This window comes from Lissotriton vulgaris, chromosome 6, assembly GCF_964263255.1.
Source record: "Lissotriton vulgaris chromosome 6, aLisVul1.2, whole genome shotgun sequence".
NCBI lineage: Eukaryota > Metazoa > Chordata > Amphibia > Caudata > Salamandridae > Lissotriton > Lissotriton vulgaris.
In genome coordinates, this window is record NC_141694.1 from 783,952,761 (window position 1) to 783,975,200 (window position 22,440).

Sequence of the window (22,440 nt, forward strand, 5' to 3'; positions counted from 1 at the left end):
TGGGGAATTCCATTCACTCATGGAAGGTTCGATAATGTCCATTTGTAGCATTTTCTGTATTTCTTCCCTTATAGTCTGTCTACGTGCTTCAGGGATTCGATAAGGTCGTAACTGTACACGTTTCCCTGGTTTCGTTCTTATTGCATGTTCTATAAAGGTAGTCCTGCCTGGAGTAGTGGAGAACGTATCTTGTAACGGTTGTAACACCTGTGTTAGTTGTTCTCGTAAAGATACAGACAAATCAGGATCTATACATTGGTCAAAGGAAGCAGCCACTATCCCTGCCATGTTCACATCGTTTGGGTTAGGCCCTTCCATTTCTTCAGTAAATTGACATGATACACTTGGGTCACATGTCGAATGGGATCCAACTCAATGCGATATGTCACCGGAGTCACTTTCTCTAGTATAATATATGGTCCTTGCCATTGTCCTAACAGCTTATGGTCAGAGGAGGACATCATCAATAATACAGGATCTCCTACTTGAAATGACCTCTCTTTAGCTCCTTTATCATACTGTCTCTTTTGGGCTGTTTGAGCTTCTTCCAAATTGTTTCTAACAATTGTCCTTATCTGACTCAAATGGGTTCGGAGATTGGACACATACTCAGTGAGGGGTTTTGAATTGTGTGGTTCTGTTTCCTATCGTTCTTGTGCCATCTCTAGCAAAGTCCGGGGTTTGTGGCCATACAGTAACTCAAAGGGTGAGTACCCGGTACTTTTCTGTTCTTTGCACCTAATGGCAAACAAAGCCAAAGGTAGCATATCTTCCCATCTCCTTGTTTCCAAAGCTAGGAGTTTCTTTAAAGTGGTTTTGATAGTGGCATTATACCTCTCGACTAGGCCATCCGTCTGAAGATGATAAGCCGACGTGCGGATCTGTTTAATTCCTAACTGGGAACACACCTGCTTCATCAGTCGAGATACAAAAGGGGTCCCCTGATCGGTTATGACCTCTTTCGGAAACCCTACTCTAGAAAAGACAGTAATCATGGCTTTAGCCACGTTGGTAGTATCTGGTTTCCACAGGGGCAGGGCTTCTGGAAAACGAGTGGCATAATCTACGATAACAAGAACGTACCTACATCCACTACGTGAGGGTAACAAGGGTCCTATTATGTCCATACCTATTCTACTAAAGGGCTCACTTATTATTGGAAGGGGTTGCAGGGGAGCCCTAGGTGGGTGGTATCTACTGTTACGTTGACATATAGGACACTCTCTACAGTACTGCTTTACTTGTTGATAGATTCCTGGCCAGTAGAAGAGATCTAGGATTTGTTTTTCTGTCTTCTCGGCTCCGAAATGTCCACCAAGCAAGTGACTAGGAGCCAGATATAAGACCTTTTCCCTAAATGGACCAGGAACCAGTAGTTGGGCTTTTTGCGTTGGACTCCCCTTTCTGTATAGTAAACCATGTTTCTTAAAGAAATAGGGACCTACATAATGTGGATCTTCTTCATTCAGTGCTTGATTCCAGGCTCCCTGTAAAGCTGGATCTTCCTGCTGAGCTGCATGGAAACTTCTGTCTGTTTCCCATGGGTTTTCGTCTACAGTTATTGGTTATACAATATGGTTCTTGTTTTTCTCCGCTCGTCTCTGTCGTTTGCTTTTCCGCATTTTTGCTTCTGGCCATTATTTCCCTTCTTCTTGTGAAAAAGGTGCAGTTGATAACCACCCCTCCTCTTGTTGTGGCTTATCCTGTAGTAACTGTTCTAGTTTCGGGTAATAGGTTCCAAGGATGGCTTATTCGGGTAATTGAGGGATTAACCCGACAGTCAAAGTAGTTCCCTCATCTCTTGGATGCTGAATCCTTACTTGTGCAGTTGGGTAAGGCTTCGTATCACCATGCACACACCGTATTGCTACTGCTCCATCGACAGGACCAATGTGTGAGCCCAAGTCTTGTGGATGTACCACACTGTGTAGACATCCAGTGTCGGCTAAAGCAGTTACTCTTTGACCATTTACAGATATAGTGCAATGATATGGGGGTTGTTTTCTGTCTGAGGAAGAACAATAATAATTACGAACCACACCAATTTCCATAGGTTCTTCTTTCTCTTTTTGTGGACAAAATCGTGCAATATGGCCCATCCCTCCACATTGAAAGCACGGTGGACCCATACGTGCTCGAATTATGGATGAACCAGGTACAATGGCTATAGGTTCGGGTTTATTTTGTGGAGGTGGGCGAGGGGGTCGATGAAGTACGGGCCCACTTGTTTTCCCCGTATAGTCATTACCTTTCTGTAACTCCTGAGCCCTACTATACGCACTAGCAATTTCTACACCCGTCTCAAGAGTGAGATTAGCTTGCTGTCGTACCCATTTCTGTATAGGGGGGTGAAGAGAGGTTAAGTACTGTTCTAAATAAATTTTAGCCATGATGCCATCTTTGTCGGTGGTAGCAGGTTTTAACCATCTATCGGCCATATGTTTTACTCTGAAATATAAGGCTCAGGGTGTCTCTTGGGGACCTTCTTTCATTTGACGAAATTTTTGCCTATATGATTCATCGTCAATTCCTAACCGTTCCATGATACACTTCTTTATATCCGCATAGGTGATGCCTCCTTGTATCGTTGCTGCTTGATAAGCCGCTTGTAAGTCGCCCGATAGTAAGGGTCCTAGATACTGGCCCCATTTGTCCATGGGCCATGACGCTGCGGCTGCCATCCTCTCAAAGTTGTTAAAGAAAAAATCGGGGTCTTTTCCGCTTACGTATCTCTGCAATACTACTGAGGGCAAAGTAGTAGGACCTCTCTGTTGTCCTAAGACCTCCGTCAATTTACCCAGTGCTGTCTCCTGAGTTTGTCCTTGCCCTGTTAGAACCTGTTGTATTTTCGCTCGGTCCTCCTCCACCACAGTCAGGAACCGCTCCATCACCTTTCCCAGGTGTTCTTGATTCTCCGCCATTTTGGTAAGTGCGGCCTCCATTGCGCCTTCTGATCCCACTTCTGACACCCCTTGTGGGAGCGCAGGTTGGATAAACAAGCGTGGAGGCTGAAGATAATTTCTAATAGGTTGTTTAATAATAACAGATTGAGGAACAAAGGTTCGTGAGTCAGTTTGAGTGTCTTCCGGCTTTTCTTCTTCTTGAAGGAGGGCTGTTAAAGGTGTGTCTCCAGGCTCCTCGTCTTCGGAGTTCCCAGGATTTCCCCGGAGGCTCATAAAAGAAGTGGAAAAGAAAGGTGCCGTCAGAACACTAGTCCTAAGAGGATGTACAGGGTTATACCGTCACCACACCACACAGTGCTTGTTTCTGGGGAGGATCGAGTGATTTAGCAAAATTAAAAGGGAACTTGAAAATGATTGAGTCTGCAATAATCATAAGCTGACACGTTCTGCGTAAGGATAAAACAAAGGATCTTGATCACCACACCCTATTTGGATGCGTAATCGACTTTACAGTAACAAAAATAAACCAATGTCCACTAAAGGGTTTGTATGAGTGCCAGAAAATACAAACGGGTCATAAGTTACGTCAAACTACTAGATTCAGAAACAATATGTCAGGATAACTGAGTTTTACATTCACTAAATCAGAATATCGGTTTCTATCACCACTTTTCCGTATTCCGCCCTCAGTCCCTTGTAACACCCCACTCACCGGCCCTGCCGTAACTCTCCAGAGTCACGGCCGCTCTCCAGCATCCTCCAGGGGAGTCCACCAGTCCTCACACCACGGTTCGTCCGATCCTTCTTCGGCGCCGTCTTCTTTCCGGAGCGCTGGCACGCTGGTCTGGTCCCGTTGAATGGTTTCCGTCTCCTCCACTGGCGTCTTCACCGTTGATTCCGCTTTCCAACCCGACGCGCCTTCTTCCACACAACCTCCGCTTTTCATTGGTTCCCTATGTGTACTTCCCGGGTTATGTCCAACCCCTTCCGGGTCTTGACTGCCGTTGGCTCCCTGCAGGAACACGGAAAGATGGCATGGAGTTTCAGAGCTGGGATCGGGACTCTTGACGTCAGACCGACATACTCGATCCTTTGATGAACAACTGGGTTTAACCGCCCATGGAGATACATCGGTGAGTTCCTCCTCACATGTACATATAAAACAATCTTTAAAAAATGAATACATACATACAATGACAATGTGACTATAAGTTAAGAAAGAATTATGCCCAACCTCCGCGTTCCAAAATAAGACATGTTGATGGTACAGATTATCATTATCGACTGTGGTAATACAGAGTGCATTCAAAAGTTGCGACGGTTGTGTAATGGTTCGAATCTATTGGGAGCGGAGAAACTAATGCCACTGGATACACAAACCCCCCTTCCCAGCGGATGGTAATGCTCTGCTGTCGGTCTAAGCAAGGGGATGTTTGGTGTACAAGGGTAAAAGTCAAGTATGTCCCAAATGCATATAGGGCCATCTCCTTCTTGGGGCGGGCAAGATCTTAGGTACGGGACGATGTTCCTATTTCTGAATTTAACCAGTACCAAGTCCCCGGGAATGTTTTTAGGTGAAGAGCCTAACCAGCTCACCATTCTAACGCTCAGGATTCCGCCATCTTGGTCCAGTGGTAGGGGTCTATTTTCCCCTAACCAGAATATGACCTTATTTAATAGGTACCGCTGACTTTCGGCTTTCCCCAGAGCAAGTGCTGGTACTCCTGAAAGAACGGACACATATGGCGCAGCTTCTGGAGGAAGGTGTATACGAGGTGTTTTATTTAATTCTGGTCTAACCCCAATAAACCTTGATGGAGCAGATTTGAAGGGGGCTTTGGGTGCAATTGGAGCTGGGTTTTTGGGTGGTTTTGATGTAGGTGGATCGTTTATGCGTTTAGGGGTTGACTTAGTTGTTACCAAGGTTGTAAGTGGCTGGGAACGGTCAACATTATTGATAGGTGTCAAAATGGTTGTGATTGTGTTCTCTAGACCTGAGAGCCTTTCCCCTAAGAAATTGATTTTTTTCCACTAGTGGAGAAATGATGGCTTTGACAAGATGCTCGATCTGGGTCAATAGAGGCAACTGGGGATAGAGTGTTGTATCGACTAATTTATCTACAGACTGCATGGTAGTGAGCAGATTGTTGGCAGGTAAAGTAGGACTTACAGATAATTTTTGTAGCTTGGAATGATTCCCTTCAGGATTGACCTCGTAATGCTTCCTTTTAGTGGATAAAGGCCGAGGGAGGGCTAGGTCTTGGATATTATCTTTCATAGGTGAAAGGGAAGGATCCTGTAAACTACCGTTAGTATATTAAGAGCTAGTGCCTTTAATAGGAGAAGGGGATTCCACTACGACGTACTTGGTGTTGCATATGATGTTTAATTCGTCCCACAGTGACAGATTTTGCACTCTTACTGGAGTTTGTAAGGGAGATTGCATACTGGGTAGAGAGTGGCAGGGAGAGTTGTAGTCTATCTCGTGAACGGTAGGCAATGTGCTGGTGCTGTTCATGTGATGCTCTTGTAACCCTTGGCATGGGCCCCTCTCAGTAGCAATGTTTGTGCCTTCCTCGCGGGACATTATAAAAGTGGGTTAAATCAAACCGCAAAAATAGGCAATTAGTAAATGGAGTCACTCTACCTCTTCTCACAGAACGATCAAGGGAGTGGGCCCGTCCCAACCCCTTCAGACCACGGAGGGCCACAGAGGGCCCGCCCTTTGCCCGGGCACAGCCCGGCTAGTCCCGTGCGCGTTCCCCGACGCGGAGGGAGCGTCTGAACTTTTGTAGGGCCTCCGGGCGCGATCCTTGCGAAAATCAAAAGTCCCCTCTAAGCTCTCTGGGAGCTGTAGTCTCTGGCCGCAAGATGGTGGTGGAAAACGGCGTGGAGACTACAGCGTCTGGGACCCAGGAGCTTCCCCCGCAGGACAGCGTCTTTCAGGACAACAGCAGGTAAGATTGGGCCACTTCCCCTCCAACAATGCCCCCCATGTTATAATTCACCAATGTAACCCCACTGAAATCAATGAGGACAGTACCAATATCCACTACATGTTATGAGAGTTAGCGGGAGTAATACCAACATTCAGTAGCATTCATTATATTGGACAACCTTCCGTAGTCAAACATTAACATTGATAATGAAACATTGTGTTCAGAAACATGTGCACCAGAGTTCTATTTTACTTTCTCCACATTAATAATGCAATAATGCAACTTTAGAGCTCACCACTAGGGCCCCTGCCTACCTGAGCTCATGACTAAAACTACAAGCCCATGAAGAGCTTTAAATCCACGGCAAACCTATCTCGGGACCATAAACACAGCTCTTTAGAGACGTAGGCCCTTATTACGAGTAGGGCGGTTCAATTGACTACAGAACCCATGGCCAGCCGCCCGCCGCATTAGGACTGTGGTGGTTGGACTACCACAGGACAGCTGCTGCGGCCAGGGATCCACGATCCCTGGCAGTTCCTTAGTGAATTTTTAAGAGGCACTTCTGGGAGGCTGCTGCTCTCTCTGCAGCTCTCCCTCGACACATTTCCAAAATGTTGCTGGTGTCTCTGTGCTCTGTGAGTACAAGGAACTTAATTTCCCTTGTCAGTGACCTTCCAGAGGCTCAATGGTCGCACCCGGTCTGAGACGGTGAATATTTAGGTAGCATATTTTTGGAAGCAGCCCTACTGCTTTACTTTTCCCTTTTTAAATTTACTTTGGCCCCATTAGCTTTATGCATTTCTTTTCTTTCAGAGCCGGATGCTCCTGCCCTTTGATGGGGCACCCATCATGCATCTATTAATGGGGCTGCATGGGATGCCCACTCCTGCTTAACCCAGCCAGATCCCACTCCACCACAGCTGATGTGTGCTGCATGGTGGAGGATCATCCTTCTCTCTGCTCCCTCAAAGGGGAGCAGAACCTTCGGTATTGGCTCCTGGCTGGAGGCGGGAGCTGTGTGTTTCTTGCCTGCTTCTTTGTTCTGAGGAATGGTGTCCTTCAGACATCCCTGAATCAGGCCCCTTTGGATGTAGTCCTCATGACCAAAGGTTTGCTTGTGGAAGAGGCCCCATGTATGCTCTCTCCCCATCAAAAATAATGAGTTGAAGTTGCACCATCCCTCAGAGACTTGGCTCTGGGTAAACTGAAGATTTTACAGCAAATCCACATGCTCTTTGTTGTATCCCAGGCACTGTTGGGCCGATTGGAATAATATTGGGCTTCTATACCCCTGGTGGCCAGCCTCTATCCACCAGGAGCCTTTTCTTAAGGTTTCCTGGCCTCTAAAAACCTTTCTGCAGTAAGCTGATTTTTATGGCTTCCTGTGCCAGACCTGTCCTCTACCTGTGCTTTTGGGCTCTCTTCTGCTTTGGGAGAACCTTTCACAGGTCCTTCTTGGCCAGTAAGTAGAACACCCTCCCTGGCACACTCCCTAGAGCCCATTGCTTCACATCCATCTTGCAGGGCACCCCTTTGTGTCAGCAGTCAAGTCTAGGGACAATCCCCAGAAGGTCCAGGGAACCATCCAAGCTTCCCTATCATGTCCAATCCCTCAACTGTTCCTCAGGTAGCATAAGTGGGCACAGAGAGACCCATCCTTATCATGGAGGTCAATATGAGCTAAATTCCCAAAGTTCAACCTTGCAGGGCCTCGGGTGGCTTCTCCTTTGAGGTAGGAATGCTTTTGCTATTGTTCTCCCAGGTCTAGTGTCTTCTCCTCTGTGTCTCCCTTGTGCAGGGGTTTTTAAGAGGGAGGGGACATTTCCAGAAGCCAGGCACTGCTGGGCCAGTCTTAGGGTGCCACCACATCAATCCAGACCTAGCCCAACCCTCCTGCACAGCATTCTGGAACAATCCAATATAGTGATGTTGAGTTGTCTATGGAAAGAGATCCCCTGAGAGTCTCTGCTCTGCCCCTAGATGGAACAGTTACCTGATTCATCCCCACCGAATGTTCAAAGGCGAGTCACTCCTATGTTGGTTCCTTACATATGGCCCTCCTCGTTTGCTTTTGTGGATCAGAGCTGTCTGAAGTCAGGTCAAGTGTGACAAGCTACTTAATAGATGCAGATTATCTTCCTATTCCTTCCTTTCCTAGGGACTGCTTCAAGCATCTTCACAGCTCAATTGTGTGAGAAGGACTTTGATCATTCTACTGGGGAAATAGAGTAATTAACGGGGCCCAGTAGGTGGATATTAGGTGACACATGGAAATATAACAATTCTTAGATTGTCATAAGGAGTGTAGATATGATGTATGGGACTGTAAATCTACAGTAGAGATACCCCTAGATTGGTACTTCGCTGGTTTCTGTAGGCCTAAGTTGGGCAGAACTTTACAGTAGTGCAGATTTTGGCTATAATGTGTAATAGCCCCAGTCCTTCTGTAAGCACTATATACCTTACCTACAATATGAACGCCCTTTCACATAATAAGACCAAAACCAGTTCAGTTCCAATCCTTGAAAACTCCCTTCTGGGACAGGCTACCTGTGCACAGATCCTGGGCTGTACAATATGGTAATCTCACATGGGTAGTGTTATAAATGAACTAAGTGAAAACTAGCAACAGCTAAGTGAAGTGAGGAGCCCTTTATATAGACGTCATTGCAAGCCTGCATCTTCACATAATCATCCCAAACTGTCAAACTACAAATGTTATATCCTCAACATTCTAAGATTGCACCCTTGCACAACCAGGGAGAGAAAGGTAAAAGGATAGAGAAGAAATAAATAACATAAAGGAATGAATCAATGAGTACCATGGGGAACCTTAAATTTCCTGGCAGAGTTTTGAAGAGACCAATTATATTGAGACCCAACTTTTGCCAAGCAAACTCTGGCTTTGGCGTCATTTGCATGGGAGGTACCTGGCTTTTGCAATTTTGTCAGCTAACATACACAGCTCAAACCTTTGTACCATATGGTTGACCTCCGCATCCATCCCAGGTAAGCATGGGCGAATTTTGCGAATCTCGCGTTCGCGAATTTTGCGGATTTGCGAACTCGCAATCCGCAAAATCCGCGAATTCTCGTGAATTTGCGGATTTTTTTTTTTGTGTGTTTGCGCGGGTTTCTGCCAGTTCGCGAGGGTTTTGTACAATGTCGCAAATTGCGAACTTACCTGTCGGGTCGCAAGTTTCGCGAACTTGTTGTTTCTACGTGTCCAGCCTGTTTGGGACACTCTTCTTCATCACTGCCACTCTCTGTCACCACTGCCACTCTCTGACTACTCATGCCACCCTCTGGCCCACCCATGCCACCCTCTGTTTCATCACAGCACCCTCTGGTTGTCCAGTCAGTGTACATTATTGTGGCAACGCAAGCACACCTTCCCTGCCTCAAGTGACCTGAATTAATTTGGGGCTGATTAATGTGTCACAGAATATTTTTTTAGCTGGCACCTGCTTCCTTAGTGCTTCCTGATTAGTGAACTTTTGCACTTGCTAAGTGCTTTCATTGTTGCAAAATTAGTTACAACACCTGCCCTGCCCCAACTCACAATAATGAATTAGGGGCTGATTAATGGATTTGAACTGCCAGCCTGGCTCCTGCTTGTCTCCCTTAGCTGTAATTCAGGACCTTTGTGGCATATGTGTAACTATTCTGAGGTTCAGAGCAGGGTCACATAATAGTTGCAACTGGCAACTGAACTCTGGAGGGGCCCCTCAGCAAGCACTACAGGAAATGGCTACTAATGATGAGCCTGAACTTTTGAACCTGGTAAGTAGTTACTTTCAGTTTGCTAAAATCGTATTTCTGCAATTTTGCACTTATTCGCGGGGCGCGAACTCACGCGAACTCACGCGAACAGTGCGAGCAGTGCGAGCAAAATCCGCTGCTCGCGGATTTGCGGATTTTGCGGGAGATTCGCGAATCTCGCGGATTGCGAATTTCCCGAAAATCCGCAAAATCCGCGAGCGAAACGGATTTTCCGCCCATGCTTAATCCCAGGCCACTTGTAATAGCTACGTATTTGATTTTTCAATGCAGACACCCCCATATGCCCTTTGTGGCACAGCTTTGGAAGGCAGTTGCACAGACCCACTGGGGGATCACACTTGTTATTAAAGAATAAGATTTCCCCATTTGTTGACAATTCACTTGCCACTGCAAAAGAGTGGAGGGACCCAACAAGACCTTTAGATTTGGGCCATCCATTAACCAAATATTTCTTAACCAGATTTAGTTCCCCATCTTTACCATATTCGGTGGGGCCATTAAGCTTTATCATTCACGTCTTCATCCACTACACACACATCCTCAACTCTCACAACTACAATAAAAATCCCCATCATCGCACACTTCCATCTCTTCATCTTCAGAAGTGAATCTGGATAAATGATCTGCCATTTGATTTTTGCAACCAGGACCAAAACAGACATCAACATTGTACTGTTGCAGCTTTGTACATAATCTTGCAATGCATGCCGTAGAATTCCTTCCCCCACTTGGCTCTAAAATGGGTATTAGGGGCTTGTGATCAGTTTGTATTGTAAAACATTGCCCCACACAAAATGCCTAAAGTTGGTTGCGGCCCACACACATGCTACAAGTTCCTGTTTAATTATAGAATATTTGCACTCAGGTTCATTAAGTGTTCTTGAAGCATAGGTCACTATCCATTCAGAACCACCAAACCTTTGTGATAGTACAGCACCCAACCCATATGTGCTTTCATCTACCGAGCTAATGCATTTTTCCCATTAGTAAATTGTTGAAGGGCAAGTGCATTCACAATTTGTGATTTAACCAATTCAAATGCATTCTGCTGTTCTGTTTTCCACTTAAACTCACAACCTTTACATAACAATTTTCCTAATTTTCCATGACAGTTGTAAAATTATTTGCAAATCTTCCATTGTATTCACACACATAAAGGAAGGACCTTAGTTTCTCTCTGTCACTAGGTGCAGGTGCTTTTGTTATAGCACCCACCAGATTTTCCTTGGCAACTACACCTTTGGCTGATATCATGTGCCCCAGGTAGTTGACTTAGGAGTCAAATAGCTTACACTTCTCAGCTTATAATACAAGATCCTTCTTCGATAGTCTTTTGCATACCTCTTTAAGACCCTCATAATGTTCTTTCTTTAACTTAGCAAACACCAGGATATCATACTGGAAACACCTCACTTGACTAGTCATATCCTTGAATATGTGGAACATGGCTCTTTGAAAAACAGAAGAAGCGGACGCCAGTCTAAAAGGCATCCTTTTGAATTGGTAGACACCACATGGTATGAAAAAATCCATCAGAGGTGTCAACTTACTTGACAATTCTATCTGATGGTAAGCACTAAGAAGGTCTAGAGTGGAAAAGACACTGGCTCCATTAAACATTGAAAGAAGATCACTTATCTTTGGTAGAGGATATCTGCCATCAATGATGTTTCCATTGAGGTTAGCAATCAAGTCGCACGATTTTTACATGAAATACAGGGAACACCCGGAATCTATTCCTTTTGGCATTATAATCCTGAACGTGGTGACACACACTTTTAACAACTTGAGGATCCAAATTTATAGAACACCTCAGAACCTACTAGAGGGCAACCTCATGAAAACTATTTGCTCACTAAAAACACAGATCACATTCTGGATGCCACTTCCTCTCTCGGTAATGGGGAGAGTAGCTATATCCAAGATGGTCCTACTCCTTAGACTGTTATATTATTTTACTAACTTGCTGCTCCTGATTCCACACAGCACCTTTCACACATTGGACACCATCGTTACGGACCTGATATGGGGAAGAGACGAAGGAGAATCAGCTTGGCGAAACTCAGGTTGAAACCTGAAGAGGGAGGACTGGGGGCCCCTGATTTTAGAGCAAACTGCATGGCCAGTCAGTTGCAGTGGTTGTTATATTGGCTGGCTGGGCGCAACCTGCACGAAATTGAATACACGCCACAGAAATTGGCCCGAGGCTTGCTGTACACACAACTTCTGCCCGGTGCCTAACTGCCTCCCACAGCCCCACCTTTACTTAGAGGGGCCCTGATATACTGGAAACGTTCTCTGCGATACACTAAGAAAGTTACCTCATACTCCGCAATTATCCCGCTACTGGGTATACCAACTAACACTGGGCTGATTACTAACCTCCATTGGACGCAGGAAGGGGTGGAAACGGTAGGTAGCTTATTCACTATTGGCGTGTTAGCAGATCATAATACCTTTGCCCAAGCCCAAGGAGTCCCCCAAACACTATTCTTACTTCATGCCGCTATCACACACTATGTCAAAAAACATTGGTCCTCTAAAGGAGATGAACCTCCAACACTTGGACTATTTCATGCACTACACTTGATGGGTAGGGGAAGACACTTGGTTCCCTGGCTCTACAGGGGCATCCGGGCACATGCGGGTATTCCACTTGGACCCCTACGCACTAAATGGGAAAGAGACATCAAGAGGAATCTTACTGATAAGGAATGGGCGTACGTCCTAGAGTTTCCCAAGAAAGTTAAAGTCAAATACATCCAATATATGGTTTTACACAGGGCCTATCTTATGCTGCACCCTCTTCACTGCATATACACAGATACACAGCTCAGTTGCCCTATGTGCGGGCCAGCAGATGCGGACTTACCTCACATGCTACGGAGCTGCTCAAAATTAGGGAGGTTACAGGAAATAACAGGCACATCAGTATGGGACGAAGCAGAAATCTGTTTTTTGGGCCTACATCCCCACCCGAAAAAACAGAAAACACAATACAGATTCGCTGATATGGCCATAATATTGGTAATGAGTTTACAACGGGGTATACCCTAAGAACTCTCTGACCTGGGTCAGTTAACATAGGTACGTATACAGTGGTCAGGGTCTATTGATCATAACCAAGAATTTATCATGGAATCTTTCACGTCAATAAATTATTTAGAGATTACTTCTGTGCAGTACAAAAACATTTATTTCAACATTTTAAGGAAAGTATAATTCGCACTGTTCAAATAAGTACCACAAGCAATATAGCAGGCAAGAAACCAATTACTTCATTGGATCAAGTAGAAACTAGAGGACATAAGTCTCAATTAAATTCACGTGAAACAACGCTCTTGTGGATACAGTTCTCAAGTGTTCGCTACATAGTAAACATTTCAAATGCGCTCAAAAGTGACAAGAAAAAGAGACAGTTAGGTGGGATGGGTGTGGTTGGATACAGGTGGGGACTGGGTAAAGGGTGTTGTGACCTTATTACAATCACAGTGGTTTTCGATGCAACCTTTACAGACTAATTTTGTTCATTAGTTCCATTTCCTTCTTTAACATAGGATCCGTATTAATCAATTGGTTGCTTCCTATGTTAGGAGGGTGAAATACAATCCGGTCTACGTTTCGACCCCCGGAATAAGGGTTGATTGAAGCCTCATGCTGGGGTCTTCTTCAGGACTTAAGGGTACAGGAGCGCCTAAAGGTGATACAATTACAGAAAGGACTGTATCAAAACTCGGGTTTGAGGTGCACTAGTACTGCAACTAACTCGATTAAAAAGTGGGGTCTTAGTGTTGGGCCGTCCAGTGGCCTATTGACGTTGGACCATCATCGGTTCCTTTGTAGTAAATGGTGACCTAAAGGTGTTTAAAATTGGAGGCATAGGTTTGAGTACTGGGTTAGTTAAGTAATCCTATGAGCAAATTGCTCGCAGAAATAACAAGGGGGACACTTACTGGGACATCCGAGGCTTTCCAATCAATCAATTCATTGGATCATTTCCATTCCTTGGCTCGTCGAGATGCTTTTATTTCTGAAGATTAAAAGAAAAGGTTTCGTATAATGTAAACGAGTCCTATTCCAGTATAAGTGGATAGTTTTTATCGGTATGAATGGCACTGATAGGCAGTCTAGTTCATACATTAGTCTAGGGACACCTATAAGACAGGACTGGAAATTGGTAAGGTAATCCGGCGTCTCGAAATGAGTCTCGGATTAAGCATTTAAAACAAGTCTAGCTCGTACATCTAGTTAAGCAGATATGTATCATTAAGGTTAAGGATACTCGGGGAAAATGGAATTCCTTATTGGAGAAATTGTCTGCCGCTTACCGTCAGGACTTCATATGAGCGAGTGCTTTCAACAGCGCTGCCCGGCCGCGAGTGAGCAAGCCGCGAGGTGCAGGCGCTGGATACTGCCTGGAGGCTCGTCGTGATCCTCCAATCAGGTTGCGGCAATCGCATCCTATGCAGGGGGTGTCTACAAAGTTTAAAAGGAAGCTAAGACAATCCCTAAGCCCTAAGTTAAGGGATCACCTTCGTGAATTGTGAACACATTTATATGAGAAAACAGATGTGTTACATTACAGGTTCCTGCTGATGGGGAATCTTACTGTCCAAAGGCAGTTACACCCCGGAGAGGCACTTGAAGTGGGCACATGACAAAGTTAAACATGATAATAACCGTAAGTATCTTACATTGACAAATTGAAAAGCAGTGAAACATATTATCATACTATCATACGCATAGGGATATTGTTCCGTAATCACCGGATAGCTCTTTATCCGACTCGCCAAAATATGTGTGTATTTGGCATTCAAACACAGCTAGGATGTAGGGAGCATGAAAAAAACATTATAAACGTGTCAACAGATTTTAGTCACAGTTGATCAAAGCCATTTGGGAGAAGGTTACATCTGTCTCATTTAGTCCATTTTGTACTGAGTCAAATCGCTGCATCCATTTACATTCTCGTGTGCTCAAAATGGAATCTAAATCCCCGCCCCTGGGTTCCAGTGTGATTTTTTCAATGACCACCCATTTTAGGGATTCAGGTGTATGGTTCTTAGCCTGAAAGTGGTCCACTAAGGGCGCCCCCATAGTTTGGCATCTTATTCTGCTGCAATGCTGCAGTATCCTGTTTTTGATCTTCTGCTTAGTTTGACCTATGTAGATCAGGCCGCATGGACAGAAAATGGCATATATTACTCAATTACTGTTGCAGTTAGTGAGTGCTTTCAGATTGATAGTGATGTTATTGTGTGTGATAGTCTTTGTTTCAATGCAAAGCGCACAGGCCTTGCAGCTGCTGCATTTGTAATTCCCAATTATATTGGGGAGATTCCACATTGTTTGTATTGTTGGGGCTGGTGGGGTATCCAGCATGGAGCGGACCACCAGGTCTCTGATGCTTTTTGCCTTTTTGAAGGCATGCATGGGGGGGTCTGGGACTTCAATCACATCTGATATGATGCTCCAATGGTTGTTGACTATTCTGCGGATCTCGTTGCTCTTGCTGCAAAAAGTCGTGACACAGATCATCCTGTTTTCCGGGAGTTGTCGGTTCCTTGGTACAAGTAGGGTTTCCCTATTGCTAAACCATGCCCTCTTACGTTCTCTTTTGACCAATCTTTTAGGGTATCCTCTTTCCAGCAGTCTACAAATAAGTTCATCTGATTCAGCAAAGTAATCATCTTTCGTGGTGCAGTTCCTCCGGATGCGGAGGAACTGCCCAAACGGTAGATTGTCCCGTAGGGCCCGGGTGTGATGGCTTGTATACCTGAGTAGAGTGTTCCTCTCGCTTGGTTTTCTATATAAGGTCGTGTATAGGGTTCCCTCCCGTTCTCTGATGGTAATATCCAAGAAGTCAATGGATTCGTTACTGCAGTTGGTGGTGAATTTAATGTCTTCAGATTGGGTATTCAGCCATTGCGTGAAAGTATCAAGGTCTTGTTCCTGTCCCGTCCAGATCATGAAGATGTCATCAATATATCTGTGGTATTCTGATATGTTATTGACAAAAGGATTGTTGGGTGAGAGGATATTGTGCTGTTCAAAATCACTCATATAGAGGATCGCCAGGTCCAGGGCAAATGCTGCCCCCATGGCCACCCCTTTCCTTTGCATGAAAAATTTGTTCTGGAATAAAAAAAGTTTTTTGTCGTAGCGATCTCCAGAAGATCGACCAGGAATTCAGTAGGTACTCCTGCTGGTTGGGGTCTTGTCGCTAAGGCTCTCTGTATTGTTGTTAAAGCTGGTCCCTGAGGGATGCTCGTGTATAATGACACGATGTCCATGGTTACAAGCAGTTGACTATTCTTGTTGAAGGGTTTTTGATCCACTAGATTGATAACCTGCATGGTGTCCCTCAGGTAAGTGGGTGTTGCCTCAGCTAGAGGTTTCAAGAAACTGTCCACGTATTTACAGAGTGGCTCCAGAAGGGAGCCGCACCCAGATATTATAGGTCTTCCCGGAGGTTTGGTGGGGTTCTTGTTGACCTTCGGTAGGATATAAATCGTGGGAATGCGAGGTTGGTCCACATTCAGATATGCGTATTCTTTGTCTGTTAGGAAACCTGCTTCTTTCCCTTTTTGGGTTATTGTCTTAATTAAGTTTCTGATGTCTGAGGTTGGATTCGATGCTATCGGCCGATAGCTTACTCCATCATTCAGCTGGGACTCGATCTCTTGTTTATAGTCATTCACGTCCATGATGACTATTGCTCCTCCCTTGTCGGCTGGTTTGATGACTAGGGTCTTGTTCTTCTTTAGGCCATCCAGGGCGGTCCGTTCATTCTTAGTGATGTTATGTTTTACATAGCGTTTAGTACTGCATAGCTTGAGCACATCTTTCATGACCAGGCTTTCATAAGTCAAGATCCGATGGTTGATCATAGCGGTCTGGGGAGTGAAGGTAGAGGGTGGTCGTAGGCTGGTAAACGCTCTCGTTGTGCTTGGAGCTTTGTGTAGAAAGATGTTTTTTAGGCGAATCTTGCGAAAGAATTTGGTCAACTCCGTCTTGATATTGAACACATTCACATGGGATGTAGGCACGAATGACAAGCCCTTGCTGAGAACCTGGATTTCATCCTCTGTCAGCGTTTGGTTGGATAGATTCATAATTGGGCTTTCTCTGCTTACCAACGGTAAGTTTTTCTCCTGGTGTTGATCTCTCCGTGATTGTCCTGTTGGAACCGCACTTGTTTGTTGTTGTATCCTTGCTGGCGCGAGTCGTCCCAATTCTGTGAGTTCTGGCCCCTGGTAGGTCGTTTGTTCCAGCCCCCACCCCGGCCGCGGGGTGGTCTCCAAGTGCTGTCCTCTAAAAAAGGCTGCTGTTGTCTGTTCTGAGGATCCTGTGGGGGTTGATACCATTGTTCTTGGTTGTGGTAGTTGCTGCTAGTCCCAGCTCCTTCGTTGTCACTGCTCCCGCTGTAAGAAGAGTCGGAGAAATTCGTGTATCTTCTACCTCCTCGTTGGCCGTCCCTGTAGCCTCCTCTCCCTCTATTGAAGAAACGGCCCTGGTTGTCTTGTTTGAAATAGTCCTCTGCCAAATATGGATACGTTTTCTTTTTATTATAGTATTGGATGTCTTTGGCCAATTTTTCAAGTTTTTTATTCTGTGACTCTACGTCAAAGTCCTTAAGGGTTTTGTTCAGACGTTCAAGAGTTTCCTTCGCACTTGCGAAGGCTGAGTGGCTGGTAATTTCCGCTCCTCAGTCAGTTATCTCCTTCGTTAACTGTTCAACCTGGTCCCGTGCAGTTTAATATTGGTAAAGCGGGCCATCACCATGCTGTGGAAGTCTTCTTTCCTCTCCAGTTAAACACGTGGCACACGGAGATGGTCCGGTGGGGAGTGGCAGAGAGCACCACACTCAGACAAGAAGAATACAGGGGGCAGCGCTAAATTCCCATTTCTATGGAGTGGGACCACATGATGGAGTCGTAAAAGGCTATAGACATGACAGAACCAAATAGTTTTCAGACTGTGTAGAATATTCCCTGGCACAATACGGAGCCAGGACACTCCCATTCAGACATATACTCACATTCCAGGCAAACCTTCCACTATATAGGCAATACTTATAAATATGTCATCAGTTGGAGCATTGTACAGAACAAAATAAGTTAACATGTATAAGGGTGAGCCTAACAGGGGGGTGGAGGGTGGTGGGTATGTTCTGACAAGTTGGGGCTTGGAATGAGGACTGGAGATATGAACAATATTATTACCCTGTTATTAATACGTATTTATAAAGTAGGCATATCGATGCACAACTGGATTTATAGCAACCCACTAGAGCAATGCACATGCAGAGACAGCAAAAATATATAGTACCCTTCTGACCTACTCTTGATCGACTGGCCAATGAACTACATAGCAACTATATCAGTAAAAATGACATGTGTAAATGTACGGTCAATAACAATAAAAATCAATAAAATTGTATTTAAAAAAAGATGTTTCCATTGAGGGTTCTAAGATCAATGCAAAGGCTGAGATTACCATTACTCTGCTTTACAAGAACCACAGGAGAGATCCATTTGGACGTTTCTATTTCCTCAATGATGCCATCTCTCAATATTTCATCCAAAAGGTCCTGTAATTCCTTTCTCTCAATGAGTAGTACCCCTCCCATTTTTTGTTTGATTGGTTCAGCTCTAAGCTTAAGTTTTATTTCATGTTCATATCCTTAGAATGTCCCCAATTTTTGACTGAAAACGTCCATAAAAGACGTTATTATTCCTTCCTTTACGTCCATTTACGTTACTACCAACATAAGATTCTCAGCACTTGGATCAAATTTGATGTCTTTTATCCTTCCAGACTGAAATATTTGCTCCTTTTTTGCAACGTAGATCTTTAGTTGAGCAGATTTACCTTTGAACTGGGTTGTGGCCACAAAATGACTCTCAAAATCAATTATTCAACCATCAAATGTGACAGCACGGATATCAAGAGGTAATACTTGTGGTACCTCATTTCCCAGTTTTGCTTCAAAATAATATTTAGAAATAATAGTAAAGGAAGAACCTGAATCTGCCGTTACAAACTACTCTTTATCATGCACTTGCATGTTACAAATTGGTGGATTGACAGGTTCATCTGTTGCTTTCGTTTTCATCAATTTGTACCAGTAACACCTTGTTATTTCCCATTGCAGTATCATCATCAATGCACACTTCATTGTAATCTGAACTGTGGGTCACCTGTGCATTGCGATGCTTAGTTCGCTTTTTTGCATCTCTACTCATCTTGGCAAAATGGCATTTCTTTTTAGAATTGTTACACTCTCTATTAATAGATAGACAGTTTTTTGAAGACGCAAAATGTGTTGGATCTCCACATCTATAACAAATTGTCTTACTGTCCTTGCGTCCTCTTTTATGCACCTCATTCTTAACATGCCTGCTAATGATAGAACATACTTCTCCATCTTTTTTGGCTAAGTGAGTTTTATGCACTTCTTTCACCCAGTTCCTGGGTCCAGGACACTTAGTGCCAAGATGGCCTGCGCAGGTCTAGGCCCACCCTTGTCATGGGTCACCCTGTACTCTTTCTGGAAAGGATTGAGTGACTCAGCACTGATGCTATTAAATCAGATAGGTCTGAAACCTGTCTTTTAGGTCACTGGCTGTACTCCATCTGGAGAATACACTACCACAGTACATTCACTCATCCGGGTCACTACACACCCTCAAGATGCAGATCCAGACCCTATCAGGACCTTTGATGTTCACTCCCAGCACTCAGGCTGGGGGCTATAGGTGCTGTCCCCCATGCAGGAAGACTAGCTTTCCTCAGGAAAGAACATTCCACCCAAACCAGAGTACTCCACTGACAGAAACTAACCCTTTAGCAGCCCCACCCATGGGATTCCCTCTGAAACCTAGCTTACTTGCCCTCCACAAGAACTTGGTCCATGTCCCCTACCCGTGGACTTTCCATCCTCCTGGGGTCTACTGGGAGTGCTACTGAGCTCTACGTAGCTCACTTGGGTAAACTAGGGCACTCAGTACCCATCCTCTAGCTCCTTAGGGGTTACCATTACACCTCCTGCCTTAGGAACTCCCCCTTACTGGGCCACACACCAGCATAGCATCCAAATGTGGTGGTGGCACAGGGGGCCCTATAGGGCCCCCTTTGTTTTCTCTCCACCATGGTGTACATGGAGGAGGAACTTCCATGACACCGGCGGCTGAGAGGAAACTCACAATATGCTTGACAGGAACGGGGTGGTCCAGCCAAGCATATTACGGCATCTGACTGCTGCAATACCTCCAGGAAATGGTGGTTCCCTAGAGGCATTGGCGGTCCGACCGCCCAACTCGTAATGGAGCAATCGGACAGCCGGTGGCTGAACTGCCACTGCCGCACCCCACGAGACTTGCGGTCCTCTGACCGCCTGACTCGTAATCCTGCCTTTAGAGAGACAAATGCTTTGTAGTAGTGTCAAAAGAAGGTAGAAATGTAGAGAGGACTGTGTAGAGGAGCTAAGAGCCATAGCGTACAAGGTGCCATCGCTACATGTGACATTAACACACCCTGAGTTCTCTTCTGAGTATCTTTGCAACCAAGCATGTAAGATTAATTGAAAAAAGTCCACAATCCCAGATTGTAAACAACGTTGTTCAAAATATTCAATGTATGCAGAAATAGTTATAAAAATTGATTATATTTAGGTTTGTCCAAGGCAAGACCATAAATAGATCAGGCTCAGTGTTAGTGAGAACGTAAAGTACAAGATTGTGGCTTGGAACTTGAGGTCGTTTAGTTCAATAGCTTCACTCCACAGCTTTTTGGAAATATATTTTCCACTTTTCTTGATTACTGAAACATTTAGATTTCAGTACTTTATGGCAAGGACGGAATCTCAACTAATGTGTTTTCTGTTTTTGTCTTCTGGAAAGGTACCTACATAGGTCCACATCAGAAGTGTGAGGGTAGTATTAGTTTGGTAATTACCTGGCCAGTGTTAATAATACCATGGGCATTGGTAATTCCAGATTGCAGAAGTACTGTGGGTTGCAAGTAATTCAATTTAGACCCATATGCAATGGGGAATTACATGCTGAAATTGATGTTACCCTTCTAATTTACATATGTGATTCATGAGACAAATTTCCCCATGTTCAATCTAGTGGATGTATCTCCAAAACTGCTCTTGGTACTTTCGCATGTGGTAATACCACATGAAAAATTGCCAGTTTGGCAGGAAACTCCTATGCTCTCCCAGATCGGTATTATTAGGCAATTCACAATGGGGGCATCAATAGTGAAAAATATAAGTATTTAAAGTGTGAGAATGTGTAATATTATGTAAAAGAGTATGTGTATGAAACAAACAATGAACCTCCTTAACTTAAAATTTAAATCACTGAGTAAAAGTAGGATATGATTTATCAATTGACAGAAGAATCAATATATCTATGCTTATAAGTCATTAATAAAGAAAATATGGAAGTAATCTTTATGAGTTTTTGTTTAAGTTAGAAACACTTCTTAAGTGAAGTGAAGCACAAATAAGCCAACATGAAACTAATACCTGGTGCTATATGTTCCCTGTACAGGAGGAGCTTTTCAGAACTATTGCATCCATGCAACTTGTTGCACCTCGATATAGATGGCGGAGAAGCAGGTGGGCCCGTGCATGCCCTGTTGCTTTGAAGGAAGGAAACATAAAAATGGGGGTGACTGAGTTTTCAGTCAGGTAAGCTTAATGTATTAATGTTATTTTGAGCATATGAGTGAAACATTATTACGTACTTAGCATCTTTTTTTTTTAAAGCTTTCTAGATAAGATGTATATACTTTCGTCAGAAGATGCTTTAAAACAATTTATCTCAAATCCACGGCCTTTCCTTCTTCCGCCTATGCCAATTCCTCCATGTAAGGTAGTGGTGTTTGGTCCTCCTTTTTCTGGGAAAACAACTCTCTGCAATCTTATTGCCACCAAATACAACGGAAAGGTAACGTAGCACTTACATATTGCCACACATGTTCTTTATGCTTTGTTATATTAAAATACTTGTTACAAATCAGTTGGAGCCTTATTTTAAGTGGGTATAAGCTGAAAAAATGAATGTGTAACATTTTTGAAGTCAAGTGGGATTTTACAGCATTGTTTTGACTTCTGGGTTATTCTTTGGAGGAATCGATACATAATTTGAATTCATTACACACTATGATTTATACTTCCTGAACTACTACGCCAATACTTTTGTTGTAATGTTTTAGATTGGATAATTTCATGAGAGGTTTCCTTGTGAAAATTCACTTCTCAATGTAAGGCAGTCAGTGTTTCAAATGTATTCTGATAATTGAATGATTTTCCTAAGCTTGTCAAAACAATTTCCGGTGCCTTGGACAAAAGTTAAACACTGGGCCCTCTGGACACTTCAGACCAGGCTCTAGAAACACCTGTTTCTAGCAACACAAATAGGTACTCCTGGGAAAAAAAGAAAGCATGGTGTTTGATGCCTTCTAGTGGAATGGTCATATAAGCTGCCTGTTTATTAATGGCATTAGCAGACTTGCTTTAATTTGGAAATTCCTAAATAATATTTTCTGAAGGACCTGTCTCCTCCTTGTGGTGGCCCTTGTTTGTTCCCTAACTTGGTGAGACATAAATTTGCTCTACTGTTACTCTTTCATGTTTTTAAAGGTTTTGATGCATTTTCTTGTCACATATTAGTGTGTGATATTCCTTTCTGATCTGCACAAACATCACACTCACACCGGAAGCAGCACTTTTTTTTGGAAGTGTATTCAGACCTAGTTGGAAAGTTGAGAGCTGGAGAGCAAGGGTGCACGTAATA

General features: G+C 44.1%; 1 protein-coding gene across 3 annotated transcripts in view; it reads left to right on the top strand.

Annotated features, from left to right (window-relative positions):
• Positions 1-22,440, top strand: part of AK9 (adenylate kinase 9) — a 1,394,796-nt gene that overhangs the window by 220,048 nt on the left and 1,152,308 nt on the right. For all 3 annotated transcript variants that reach the window (XM_086926806.1, XM_086926808.1, XM_086926807.1), the window contains exons 11-12: positions 21,193-21,332; positions 21,411-21,591. In XM_086926806.1, the coding sequence (XP_086782932.1) occupies positions 21,193-21,332; positions 21,411-21,591 (321 nt within the window). The remainder of the gene's footprint in view (positions 1-21,192; positions 21,333-21,410; positions 21,592-22,440) is intronic.